Source organism: Triticum aestivum, chromosome 5A (assembly GCF_018294505.1).
Source record: "Triticum aestivum cultivar Chinese Spring chromosome 5A, IWGSC CS RefSeq v2.1, whole genome shotgun sequence".
Taxonomy (NCBI): Eukaryota; Viridiplantae; Streptophyta; class Magnoliopsida; order Poales; family Poaceae; genus Triticum; species Triticum aestivum.
The window spans coordinates 571,220,174-571,233,050 of record NC_057806.1 but is presented as its reverse complement, the minus strand read 5'-3'; the positions used below and the strand labels follow the sequence as shown (position 1 = coordinate 571,233,050).

The 12,877-nt window shown below is 47.8% G+C and overlaps 2 protein-coding genes across 3 annotated transcripts; one reads left to right on the top strand and one right to left on the bottom strand.

Moving 5' to 3' along the window:
* On the top strand, positions 1–4,297 carry LOC123104868 (myosin heavy chain, embryonic smooth muscle isoform; the record flags this gene model as incomplete). The annotated part of the gene is given in 5 exon segments (XM_044526790.1): positions 1–1,093; positions 1,198–1,274; positions 1,614–1,725; positions 1,833–1,949; positions 3,689–4,297. Coding segments are annotated over 5 exon segments (1,747 nt in total), but the record flags the coding sequence as incomplete, so codon positions are not given.
* Positions 4,298–4,376: 79 nt separating this feature from the next.
* LOC123104869 (E3 ubiquitin-protein ligase RGLG5) lies at positions 4,377–6,563 on the bottom strand. 2 transcript variants are annotated; one of them, XM_044526791.1, is made up of 9 exons: positions 6,308–6,563; positions 6,075–6,159; positions 5,817–5,957; positions 5,604–5,717; positions 5,411–5,508; positions 5,213–5,313; positions 5,006–5,108; positions 4,768–4,892; positions 4,377–4,667 (listed from the first exon to the last, which is right to left on the bottom strand). In XM_044526791.1, exons 1-9 carry the CDS (start codon positions 6,437–6,439, stop codon positions 4,616–4,618), a joined length of 951 nt encoding a protein of 316 aa, XP_044382726.1. In that variant the 5' UTR covers positions 6,440–6,563; the 3' UTR covers positions 4,377–4,615. The 2 variants fall into 2 exon arrangements, with proteins under 2 accessions (XP_044382726.1, XP_044382727.1); XM_044526792.1 differs by lacking the exon at positions 4,377–4,667 and having other exon boundaries at positions 4,761–4,892.
* Positions 6,564–12,877: the final 6,314 nt, after the last annotated feature.

Sequence of the window (12,877 nt, the reverse complement as noted above, 5' to 3'; positions counted from 1 at the left end):
CAAACCCCCGCCCGCATCACAGCCCCACCACGCCGATGCGGCGGCGGCGGCCGCCCAGCAGCAGCGCCTGCTCGACCTCGCCGCGGAGCTGGAGGAGGAGCGCCGCCTGCGCCGCGCGGCGGAGGAGTCCCTCGCGAGCTCCGAGACCCGCCTCGGCCGCCTCAAGGCGTTCGCGCAGGACGCGCTGCGGAAGCGCGACGACCTCAAGGCCGAGTCCGCCGCGTCGTCCCGGGCGCTGCAGGCGCTCCAGGCCGAGGCGGCCACCGCCTCCTCCATGCTCTCCTCCGGCCTCGAGCGGATCTCCGCCAAGGCGTCCCCGTCCACCCCGCCCGCCCCGCTCCCCACCTCCGGCAAGTACTCCGCCGGCCTCCCCGCCCTCGCCTACGGGGTCCTCAAGCGCGCCAACGACATCGTCGACGACCTGCTCGCGCAGATCGACGCCGCGGGCCGCGACCGCGACCGCGCGCGCCAGGACATGGACCAGCGCAACTACCAGATCGCCATCGAGGTGTCCGAGCTCGAGGCGGCCGTGGCCTCCCGCGCCGCCGAGTCCGAGTCCCTCTCCAGGTCCCTATCGGATCGGGAGGCGGAGATCTCCGCGCTCCAGGATAAGGTCCGATCCCTCGAGGCGAAGATGGACGCGCAGAGGCCCGTCCTCGCCGAGCAGATCGGCTGCGCCTCCAGGCTCTACGATGAGCTTCGCGAGGTAGTTATGCTGGTGGACGACGCCGCTGCCACAGCGCTGCCCGACTCCGTCTTCGTCTGGAAGGAGACAGACGTGGAGGAGAGCCTCAAGGTTTCGCTGGAAGGGACCAGGATGGCCTACGACATCGCCGCAATGGCGCTGCAGAAGGTCGGGGTGTGGCGGGATAAGGGGAAGAGCAAGGTGACGGAGCTTGAGGAGAGGGTGGAGGAGCTGACCCGGGAGAAGGATCACATTGGGGTGCTGCTCCGGAGCGCGCTGCAGGCTAACACGACCGAGGTTTTGAAGGTGGCTGAGGATGGGCTGAGGGAGGCCGGAATCGAGATAGGACTCAACGGCCACAGGGATCACAGGCCAGGGAGCACGGAGAAGGATGAAGTCTATACATTGGTAGGTGCACTGTGAATGATGTCATGCTGTTGCAAGTTCATTGACTTCCCATGTATCTAGCCATACTGAATTGTTTCTTCTGTAACAATCAACCAATATTGCAGGCAGGGGCATTGGAGAACAGCATGAAGGAGTCCCAGATTAAGATCATTGAGCTGCAACATCTTGTTGAAGCACAAAGGTAGCTAACTTGATTCATTTTTGTTTACGTGTCATTTTATTTTTTTGCCGCACTGCCGGTTGAACTTGAGCAACATTAATAAAATTACTATCCATTGGATTTAATGTGGAATGGCCATGTGGTTTAAAGCAAACGCTTTTTGACCTCTTTTAACCAACAATAAGCTATTCAAAATTATAACTATCCTTCAGTCTGCCACTCTTGGTATCTTGATATAAACAAAAGCTGCAATTCATTACTAAAGCCAAAGTCAGTAGGAGTACTACTACAAAAAGATTCAGACCTCGGGCTGGAAATTGCCATTTCCTACTTCCCATCTTCTGAAATTGTGGATTTCAGGGCAGAGTCTAGTCTACTAAGGACGAGGATGGAAGGGCAAGAAAAGGAGATTGGTCAGCTACGGAAGCAGATAAAACATCTTGAAGAGAAGGAAAAGATGGCCAATGAAAGCGTAATATTTTCTCCTCATGTCTAATCGGATGTTTTGAGTATATGCATATCACTCTTATGGTCAGAGTCAGTGAGACAACACATAACCGTGTTTGTTGCATTCTTCAGGTTGAGGATCTGATGGTGGACATAACAGCTGCTGAAGAGGAGATTCAAAGGTGGAAGACGGCAGCAGAGGAGGAAGCTAATGCTGGTAGATCAATTGAGCAAGAGTTCCAGACTCAGGTGCGTTTGTACTTTATACAGACATGCACCATTACTCTGCATGTCCTTTATGTTTTTGGTGTCTTGTTTATGTTTTCATGAGTTACATTAGACAACCAATGGCTCGACTCAATTGATCACTTAGTATTGCAGTTGTCTTATATTAGATTTTTTTTGGAGCATTCAAGACAGCAGGAAAGGTTCCTACTGACATATATTTCTCATAGTCACCAGATTACAAGGGGTATTACAACCATGTAGTGTTGCTACTTAGCCAATCCCTCTAGCCTAGATATTTCTTTTGGTGAACCGAGTAAATATTAAGCATGGTGAGCATGTTAGCAAACTAGGACTCCATGAATTATTTAGACAAGCAAATGCTAGACTGAATTAATCACTTAGCATTGCAGTTATCTGATACTCCCTCTGTCCCAAATTACTTGTTTTAGATTTGTCTAGACAATGTATCTAGACAATTCTATGACAAGTAATTTGGGACGGAGGTAATATTAAATATTTCTTTTCGAGAACAGAGTAATATTAAGCACAGTAAACATGTTAGCAAACGACCATGACTCCATGAGTTAACTAGACAGGCAAATACTTGACTGAATTAATCACTTAGAATTGCAGTCGTCTGATATTAAATATTTCTTGGGGAGAACAGAGTAATATTAAGAATTAAACACAGTGAACATGCTGGCATACTACCATGTGCACTTTTGATACATATGTTTGGTGTTTTGACAGCAAGGCACTACAGAAAGTGTAAGAAAGTACAAGATCGTAGTAGGCATGCTTAAACATTTACGTAGCATTCTTGGTTAGTGTTATCATAATATCATTTGACAGAAGTCACACAATGACTTGTTCTTTGCAGTTTAGCTGAAACATCATTGTGTATCGACCATATGTTATGCTATACTGATACAGACACATGGTGTTGAGGGTAGCAGGGGTTTTATTCCTATTTAGCATAGTGAGACAAACATATTACTTCTGTTATTGTATGGTGTAGCTTGTGGTTCAATATCAGCTTTATTATGGTTCCATTGTTGTATTCAGTTTCGCCATAATGAATTGTTTCCATGTGGTCTTTGTTGTTACATCTTGGAAGTTAGTTATAGCAATGTTAGAGTATCCTTCAGTTGTTACTGCCAGTTTTAGATATTGCATTGCCACATTGTCCATAGAAAAATTCTTCGGTTGAGAAACAATAATTTTGAAGCCTTAAGCAACTATGCCCGCCAGTATAGATAGGTTGTGTCTAAGTGATGCGCAATAAAGTGCAAGGAAGGGCTTTGCAATCAGTAGTGGCTGGCAGCAGATGTAGCTGAGTCCCACAACTTGGTACTGTGGCTGTATGAAGGATACTTTATTGTGCAAGGTGGCATAAATTTTGATTTATTTTGTAAATGAAAAACTTCTGTAGATAACTTGTAATCAACAGTCTTGAGTGTTGATGATAACTGTAGATAACCAGTGCAAGGAAATGGCTTGTTTCCTATGTAGGGCGAAGTATCCTTTCTAGTTGTAATCAACAGGCTTGATGTTGGTAACTTGTAATGCCGCTGTGTGAAGAATATATGAATATACAAGGATGCATAGTGTCTTCATGTTTTTTTATTTTCGAAAGAGCATAAGTTGTAAGGAAATGGCTTGTTCTCATATTGGGGCGAAGCGTCCTTTCTGGTTGCAATGAACAGTCTTCTCGATCCATGAGAAGCTGAACTGAATTATTTTTTTATTTTATTGCACAGATATCGTCTCTCCACAAGGAACTAGAGGAAGCAAGAGAAACAATGGTGGAGCTGGAAAACAAGCTCAAGTTCAAGGAGGAGACAGCGGCCGCCGCAATGGCGGTCCGCGACGCCGCAGAGAAATCCTTAAAGCTCGCCGACACGAGATCCGCGAGGCTGCGCGAGCGGCTGGAAGAGCTCAATAGGCAGGTGGAGGAGTCCGACAATAGGGCGGACCCGAGCAGTCGCAGCGGCCACAGGTACGTGTGCTGGCCATGGCAGTGGCTGGGGCTGAACTACGTACGACTGCCGCCTGCGGAGGCAGAGGAGACCTCTAACGAGATGGAGCTCTCTGAACCCCTGATATAGCAGCGGCGTGGTGTTTATACAGATCGAAACACGGGCCGTTTGCTCCTTTGTTTCGATAAAAGAAAAGGCAAAGAGAACATTAGAATTTTTTTTTAGCTTGGGTTCTTCCTGTAGATGTTTGGGAAATTTGTCCGTGCTTGTTTGTAGTGTGCAGACTCACGAGGGTGTTCGACGGGCGGCGTGTAATTGTAGAGAAAGTTACCGGACTCGGGATATAGTGAAGATGTTTCATTCTTTTGGGAAAATCGTCTTGTTTCAACATATCACTTTACCCTGGGTTTCTTTATATGACCACCACAGTTCATTTTTGCTGATTCAGGTGGACTACACAAGCAAAATATATGATTTTCTTCTGTAACATGTGAAGACTTGCCAAGTCTGTCAATAAAGATGTAGTTTTACCTAGAAGCTGTTTAATCAAAAGAGTACAAATAAACAGGAGATGTGGGCTGGAAAATGAGTTGCTCTGAAGTGTACAAGCACACAGGGGATGGGAACTAAAATGGTAACTTCATCCTCCGACTATGTGACCATATCATGAACCTGACTGTGCAGCAAAACCGTCGGCGAACCGGTTGCTCAGGATGGAGGAGGAAGAGGCCTCCTTGCAGGCGCCCTCGCAGCCAGATCACTGAAAATGGACCATATATGATTGAGAAAAGAGAGTAAACTTCTAGACCAATAAATCAACCTTCAGTGCTACAACATTTCTCTGACTTGCTGATTAGTACCTGATACGCTGGCTGACGATCGCAGCATACTGGCTCGGGATCTTCTCCAGCGCCTCAAGCGCGAACCGCTCCTCCTTCTCGGCGCGGGACATCTCCGTGGACATGATCTTGGTGAAATCCACAAACTGCAGTTGGTGTAGGCAACATGAGTGAGGTGAGGACTGAGTTAGCTTAGGACATGACATGAATGAGCATGCCCTCTTGCAGAAACAAAGTGATAAATGGTTCTACCACATACCTGGAAGTTGTCGAATCGGCGTCGGCCGTCGTGGAACGGCATCTGATCGTCGTCCCATGGCCCGTCCCCGACCCCGACGAGGACGATGGAGAGAGGGAAATGGCTGCAAGCAAACACATACCATGTGATAATGTCACCAGAACATATGCAAACCAGTCAAGTTTTGGAGACAGATACTTGGCATTCAGCTGTATCAACTACTAGTACCTAGCATGAATGAGGGCCTGAAGAGTCCTCTCCTCCATGTCGTTCTCTGATCTTGATTCGTCCAGGGAGCTCGCGCGATGAGCACCGCAACCTCTCGGAACCTGGTGTTGATCACGTCAGAAACACAGCCACACAAAAATTCAGACAATGTCTGAATTTTCTCAAAAGAGAAGACACACAAAACTGGCGGTTGATCACCTGCCCATCAGCGATTATCAGCAGGATGTGGTACTGATGCCCGGAGCGTTGGACTACCCCCATTGCAGCCTCGATGATCGGCGCCAGAGATGTCGGCCCTGAATCAGGAACCATTTATTTACTATCATGAGACATACAGTAACTCACAAGACCAGTCTTTCTCTTGCAGAATTCAGTGGCAAGATGATGGTACCGGAGAGCTGAACGGTGGCGGTGATCTCCCGGTAACGCAGCAGGGCCTCCGGGATGCCGGCGCACGGCCGCACGTCCCCGTAGAAGCTGAACACGCCCTGGTCGTGCGTGGACACTGGCGGCTGGGCAGGCAGATGAATGAGATCACCACCAATAAGGCGATCATAAGCCATTTTAGTTCACCACCGGACACCACCATTCCAGAGTGACTTACTGTCCCCGAAGCCGAAGCAGGGGATGTCGTTGTCCTCGTCGTAGGCCGACAGCGTCTCGCCGACGATGCTGATGGCCTCCTCGTACGGGTTCGGGACGGCGCCGAGGTGGTGCAGGCTCCTCCCGCCGAAGCAGCGCTTCCCTGTTCATTCGCCCATCCATGAAAAATTCAGAACTACTACTATATGGTAATAATAACTGAAGAGAGAGAGAGAGAGAGAGAGAGAGAGAGAGAGAGAGAGAGAGAGAGAGAGAGCACCTGTCCATTCGTTGCTCCTGGTGAAATCCACCCCGATGATGAGGTTGGACGACTCGAGCCCCACCCGCTGAAGATCCGCCTTCACCTGCCAACATACGATCGATCGACGCGGCGCGGCACCGACCAAAATGCAATCAGATTTCTGACTGAATGTATGTAGAATAGAAACTTGTAGCAGAGTAAAACCAAGTTGCGACTGAGCAAGACACGGTTACGGACGCCATCTTCGTTACCTGGTCCAAGGTACCGTACGCTAGATGATCTTCAGATGACGGGCTTTCGATTTGGCTTTGGCGTCCCTTGGCCGGGGACACCGTCCAGGTGGCGACGGCGCAGCAGAGCAGCAGGAAGGCCGAGAGGATCATCGGCGACGACGGTGATGGAATTGGATGTGATTTTTTGGCGAGAGAAGGTAGCAAGAAGCAGCAGAGTTGCTATGCTACCACAATGGCGCCCCGGCCTTTTATGCTGAGAGCGAGCGGGGAGGAGAAGCGGCCCAAGTTATCAGTGAGAAGTTTCCGGCGAATTTACACAGGGAAATAATATTAGTAGAAAAATGGTTTGGTTTGGCTTGGCTTGGCTTGGCTGTGGACGCGGAGAGGGTGTCGAGGGAGACGCTGAAACGAGTGAAGCTATAGAGAGCACCGTCGTCGAGCAGAGCAAAGTGTGCAGGAGGAGTGGGGGAGGGGAGGGAGTCCGCGTGGTGTGGTGTGAGACGGGACGGGACGGGAACACGACTTGACTTGACTCGACTCACGGCGCTCAGGTACGTGCGCACATAGGTGTGTGTGACACTTGGCGGCAGCTTAATTCGCATCAAAGGTCTCACGTAAAAAAAGAGGTTCTCTCACATTCCAAGAACACCGTTTTTTCGGCCCATAAGAGCATCTCTACTCCTTCCCCTCGAAGGAAGGCATTAATCGGGAGCAACTAGTTAACGAGCGCTTCTTCGGGAGCCTTGCAACGATCAGTACCACTTGGCGCTTTTAGCCATTCGCCACATGCCGTACTCTGGATGCTCCTTTCGGATTTTGTTTTTTTTTTTTATTTTTTCGCACGTGTTTTTGACTTTTTAAATGGTTTTTTTCGGGGGTTTTCGACGTTTTGGTTTTCCCACGGTCTTCCTTATCTTTTCGATCAAAAAAATTGGAAAATAATTTGCGTGAAAAAAATGCGTTTTCTTTTTTTTTTCTTTCGCGAAAGTCACGGTTTTTTTCGCGAGAGTCACAACCGTGCCTTTCGGAAATGAAAAAAATGCGTTTTCTGTTTTTTTCTTTTGCGAGAGCCACGGTTTTGCTTCCGCGAGAGGCACGGTTGTGCTTTCGCGAGAGTCACGGTCATGCCTCTCGGAAAGGGAAAAATAAAACGCGATTTCTGTTTTTTTATTTCGCGAGAGTCGCGGTTTTGCTTCCGCGAGAGGCACGGTTGTGCTTTCGCGAGAGTCACGGTTTTGCTTCTGCGAGAGGCACGGTTGTGCTTTCGTGAGAGTCACGGCCGTGCCTCTCAGAAAGAGAAAAAAATACGCGTTTTCTGTTTTTTTCTTTCGTGAGAGTCACGGTTTTGTTTCTGCGAGAGGCACGGTTGTGCTTTCGCGAGAGTCACGGCCGTGCCTCTCGGAAACGAAAAAAAAACGCGTTTTCTGTTTGTTTTTTCCTTCCACGAGAGTCACGGTTTTGCTTCCATGAGAGGCACGGGTGTGATTTCACGAGAGGCACGGGCGTGCCTCTTTCGGAAAGGAAAAAAAAACCGTGTTCCCGGTTCGTTTTTTCGCCCGATTTTTTTGTGAAAAAAAAGTTCGTCAAAACCTATCAACATGGGATCTAGTTTTGACGATCTCGACGCGAGGAATCCAATGATGAAAACGGTTTGAGATTTGGACGCACGGTTTAAAAGATAAAACATTTTGAATAATTGGATCTACGAAAAAAGGGAAAACTCGCAGGTTGCGATAAGTAGCGCATTGCATGTGCGCCACTTGTCGCGACCTGAAAAAGTGGAGTGTTCTTTGCAACGAGTACTCCTTAATTAGTGATTTCGGCATTAATCGCCCAAAATATATTTGGTTCCAGGGATTAACACCCACCTAGCTAGACCTCATTCCACTAAAAAAAACTACCTAGACCTGGGTTTGGACAGCCTGGCCCGGCGACCCGGGCCGGGTTCGGGACTCGTTTTCCAGCCGAGGATGCACTCTGGGACAGTCTCAAGCTTCGGGCCGGGCTTGCACATGCAAGTGACGGAGAGCGCCGTTTGGGTCGGGCTTTGCGCTTGCATCGGGCAGGGCTCGGCTTTCAAAAGGACTAATTTTTGTTGCAAAAAAGGACAAATTTTAGGGCTTCATGACGGGCTCGGTCTTGATGTTTGAAGGTCGGGCTTATGCAAGCCCAGCCAAAAATCTGGCCTGGCCCGACTAATGATCAGATTTATACCTAGCCCTTTCATAGAACCATTACTCTTGAGAAACTAGTTTTTTCTTCATTAATTTTTTTGTCGTTTAGACTAAATTTGCTATGGGATAGGCAACTCTTGTTAAAAATAAAGCGACGCGAACGATCCGATTGGGCACAGTCACTGTTGTCCGCCTCGCCATCGACCCACCCCGCCATTTGTGGCGCCACCCTCCCCTCTCTTCTCCGGCAAGATTCTGATGATTTTTCTTCCTTTTTTGGTCTTCCCCATTTTCTACGTCGAATGCTACAGTTCTCCTCGCTGCCCCGGTCCAATGACACTCCTTCCCGTCAACCCTGGCCATGAGCAAAGCAAAACCACATGCAAAGGAGAACCTATAGAGGAAACATCATGTAAAGGACAAAACGTAAAGACAAACATGACCGCTGACCACCATTGCCAATTTCGATGAATCATTGTGTTTCGGTGCACGTCATCGTGCCATTAGGAGAAGAAAGACGAGAAGAACCTGTTCAAACGAAGAAGTGCCCAAACAACGACCTGTGAAGGACGAATTTCTCCTACTTTCTCGACTCCTTTATCGCACGCGTACGTCGTGCATAGTGAGCATGTATCAAATTACTTTTGCAGTTCATCTACCCTAGGCCCTACCTAATTCACGAATATCATCTAGTAGCGAGAAATCGCCGTTGACCACGTGAAACGAAGAAGAAGATGAAGAGAGGCTTTCATATGAGATCAAAATCGTTTGAGGGATTAAGTTTAGAGAAAAGTAGGTCCATAAAAGTTTAATTCCTCAAATTTTACCTTGGTCTTCAGCAGAGGCTTTTTCTCCTCTTTGATGAAACTGGCCTCAGAAACAACCTTCTTGCCCTTACCATGCGGAACCGAGCAGTGAAGGAACACACACGAGTGTAGGTGGCGCGCTCATTGGGCCTCAGATTGTGCCCAATCTTAGGAGCCACATAAGGAGCAGGAGCGGCAATAGTCCAGTTTATATTGCGTTTCAGAATGTGTCGTGGTTTTGTCACGGCAGATGTCCTCGTGAAAGGACTTAGTCGTGGAGCCATCGCTACGGGTTAGCTTAAAGGGGTTAAACCGGACAAGGGACACGAGAGTTTATACTAGTTCGGCCCCTTACGATGAAGGTAAAAGCCTACGTCTAGTTGTGATGAGATTGCTGGGGTTTCGATGACCAGGGAGCGAATCCGCTTTGCCTGGCTCTTGAGTTGTTGTTCTCTGTCCCTAAACCGATGCCGGGTCGTCCCTTTATATACATAGGTTGACGCCCGCCGGTTTACAGAGTCCCGAGGCCGGATCATAAACGTGTCCAACTCGGTCTCTATTCCTTCTAACTTACAATACAAGTTACATATTCATGCCGGTTTATGTCTACATGCCTTAACCCGCCTTTGGGCCTTATGCCTTCCTGAAGCACCACCATCCTTGTCTTCATGGGCCTTTGAATAAAGCAATCATCATTGGGATAATCCGGCCTCTCCTAGCCGGTTTCCGCCCGGTGGTAATATCCCCAACATTAGGCCCCAGATTGATTTGAACTTGTTCATGTCAATCTTCAACACTTAGAAAAATTCCTCCTTTGCATCTTCACCTTGATCTTCTAAATCGCCGTGACGTCATCCTCCAGGATCATGATAAATCGCCATGACGTCACTTGTTATTTAAAAATTATACATCTCACCTTCAGTTAATGATCCTTCGACAATCGAGGCGACCGCTCTGTTATATATCCAATTTTCGGGCTCCTTGATTCTCGCTCCTATCACCTCTCCATTTACCTTATAAATAGGGCCAAGGGTCATTTTATTTCCCCCCTTCACCTCCTCGCTTCTTCTTCTTCCTTGCGACGCCCCTACACCCCAGCGCCACCGTTGTCGTTGAGCTTCGCCTCTGCATCACCGTCGGTCGCTGCATCGACCTGGTCATATCAGAGAGACGCGACGCACCTCCGCTACCTCAACAGCTGTTGTAAGCCTTTCCTTCTTTCCTCTATAGATCCATTAGGGTTCATACGGGTTCATGTCACTCTCCTCGTGATCTTCATCAGTCCACTGATAGCAGAGCTCGATCTTGACGTGTTCCGCACAGTAGCTATGGCACTCCTTATCTCGGCCATTTAAACCAAACCTTAAATACATAATAACTTGATTTGGACCTTTTGTGAACTGCTTCGGGACCAAACTTTTTAAGTCTCAATATTTTTTTTATTTTCCTGACTTACGGTAGATCCAAAATTTCAATGCAATCTTGTGAAACCTATTTTACCTTACTTAGTCATTCTTGCCTTAGATCTGTATCTTCCTTATCCGCATAGGCGGTTTGTCCTCGTAGAAAATAATCTATCATATACCATTAGTCCCCTTGTAAACCGCCAATCCCTTTATCTCCGTTGTCATATTCCGGTTTAATAATATGTGTATACCTCTGTTTCTGTTTATCGCTTTATCATTGATAATTGCATCAGCCTCCGGTTTACCAATTTCACATACTTGGATTCCTTTTCCCTGTTGTACCATATGCATCACCATGGATGAATAGTAAACCGGCATTATTTTCTTCCCAGCTTTTCACTTGCAATGGCCAAGCAGTTTTATTCCTGCAACTGGGTCCCCTCCCGGGTTACAGAGGAGCAACTGAACGGAATGGTCAAGATTGGTACTTTACTAAAGAAAAATGAAATCCGGTGGCGAGTTTCTGGGCCGGAAAATCCTCCTACCCCCAAGCAGGGTGAAGTAGTGGTGTTTGTTGATCACATAGGCCGTGGCTTTAAACTGCCCGGATTGAAGTTTTTTCGAGATGTACTTGCTAGCTTTCAGCTCCACCCTCAATATATTGGACCCAACTCGGTATCCAATATATGCAACTTTCAAGTTTTTTTGTGAAGCGTACCTACAAGAAGAACCAACTGTCGAGCTGTTCTAGAATTTCTTCCATTTAAACTGGCACACTGAATTCGTAGACGGACCCAATACTGAACTTGGCGGCGTCTCTATTCAGAAAAGGAAAGAAGTTGAGTTTCCTCATGCCAAACTTCATAGTCACCCAAAGGAGTGGAACCAAACTTGGTTCTATTGTAGAGACACCTCTCCCGAAGATGAGAACCCTCTGCCGGGTTATCGTGCACACCGGTTCGCCAATACTCATCCACTTACACAACGACTAAGTGCCCAGGAACGGGCCACGTACGCACCTCAACTCGCCAAGCTTAGAGCCTTCCTGGCCAATTAACAGGCGTGGATTTCGTCCATTGCTGGATATCCTGGAGCATTTTGCCGTTAAGTCGCCGCTCCGGCTTAATGTGTGAGTATACTGGTGACGTTCAAGACTCTCAACGTCATATCAATATTCAGCTAACAGATGAAGAAGTCACCGAGTCTGTGAAGAAAATGTTGAACGAAACGGAAGCTATCTGCAGCAAGACCGGGTTAAGTCCCTTTTAGACGCAAAACAAACCGCCCGCTGTAAGTATTGTCTGTGCTTCCGCTTTACACCTGATATTTTTGGACTGTGCAATCTTTGAATTCCCTCTGCCCATTCTTAAACAGGGTGATGATCCATTTTGGAAAAAGAAACCTCAAGAGAAAGCGGTGAAGCCTTCTCGTCCTAAAACAAAAGTCGTCAAGAAAACCACAAAGAGGAAGGCACCTGAACCCATCGGTTTAGAGCTTGATGACGACCCGGATGAACTGGAAGCAGAGGTAGAACTTGATTCACTTGGTTCACTTTTCATGCATCTCATTGACAATGATATTTATCAGGAGGACGTTGAGGGCAGCCAAGCTGATGATGCAGACGTAATTATCCTTTCCTCCGGTTCAGATCCTCTGCCAACACAAAAAATTCGTCAAGCAGCACGGAAAAGTAAGCTTTTCTCACCCTCTTGCTCACTTGGATCCAACATTTATTTTCAAGAAGCAGTAGCACGAGGCTTGCCGCACAACCCGACACAGCGGCCAAACAGTCACTTCGACCGGTTTACCGAATACCCCGGTCCGGAAACACCGATCTGAGGTCTCACCCACTTCTGACACTTCTTATCCCAAGGCCGGCTATTTCCGACAACCTCTTAATCCGTCCGATTTGAATTATCAGGTGACACCTCCTTCATCCTTTGGCGAGTCAACAGCGACACAACTCCCTCCCCTTAAGACTGTTGCTGGGTAAGTTTTAACTGAATCTGTTGATGCTTTGTATTTGCATGCTGTTTTCATCCTTGCATCTTTTCCTTTTTAGAGCCAAGGCTAGACCCAGCAAAAAAACTCGGGTGAATAAACAGTCTGAAGAATTGGTTGTTGAACCGGAGCAAACCACTGAACCGGAAGGTCCTCATGTAGACACTGTTGTTCATGAACCACCCCCTCCGGATCATGATT

What these genes read in the sequence shown, in the direction of transcription:
- LOC123104869 (XM_044526791.1), bottom strand. Translation starts at nt 6,439, where the DNA reads ATGATCCTCTCGGCCTTCCTGCTGCTCTGCTGCGCCGTCGCCACCTGG. An exon ending in CAGGAGCAACGAATGGACAG is followed by an intron (nt 5,958 to 6,074) that starts GTGCTCTCTCTC and finishes GCGAATGAACAG; the next exon opens with GGAAGCGCTGCTTCGGCGGG. An exon ending in ATCGTCAGCCAGCGTATCAG is followed by an intron (nt 4,668 to 4,767) that starts GTACTAATCAGC and finishes GTCCATTTTCAG; the next exon opens with TGATCTGGCTGCGAGGGCGC.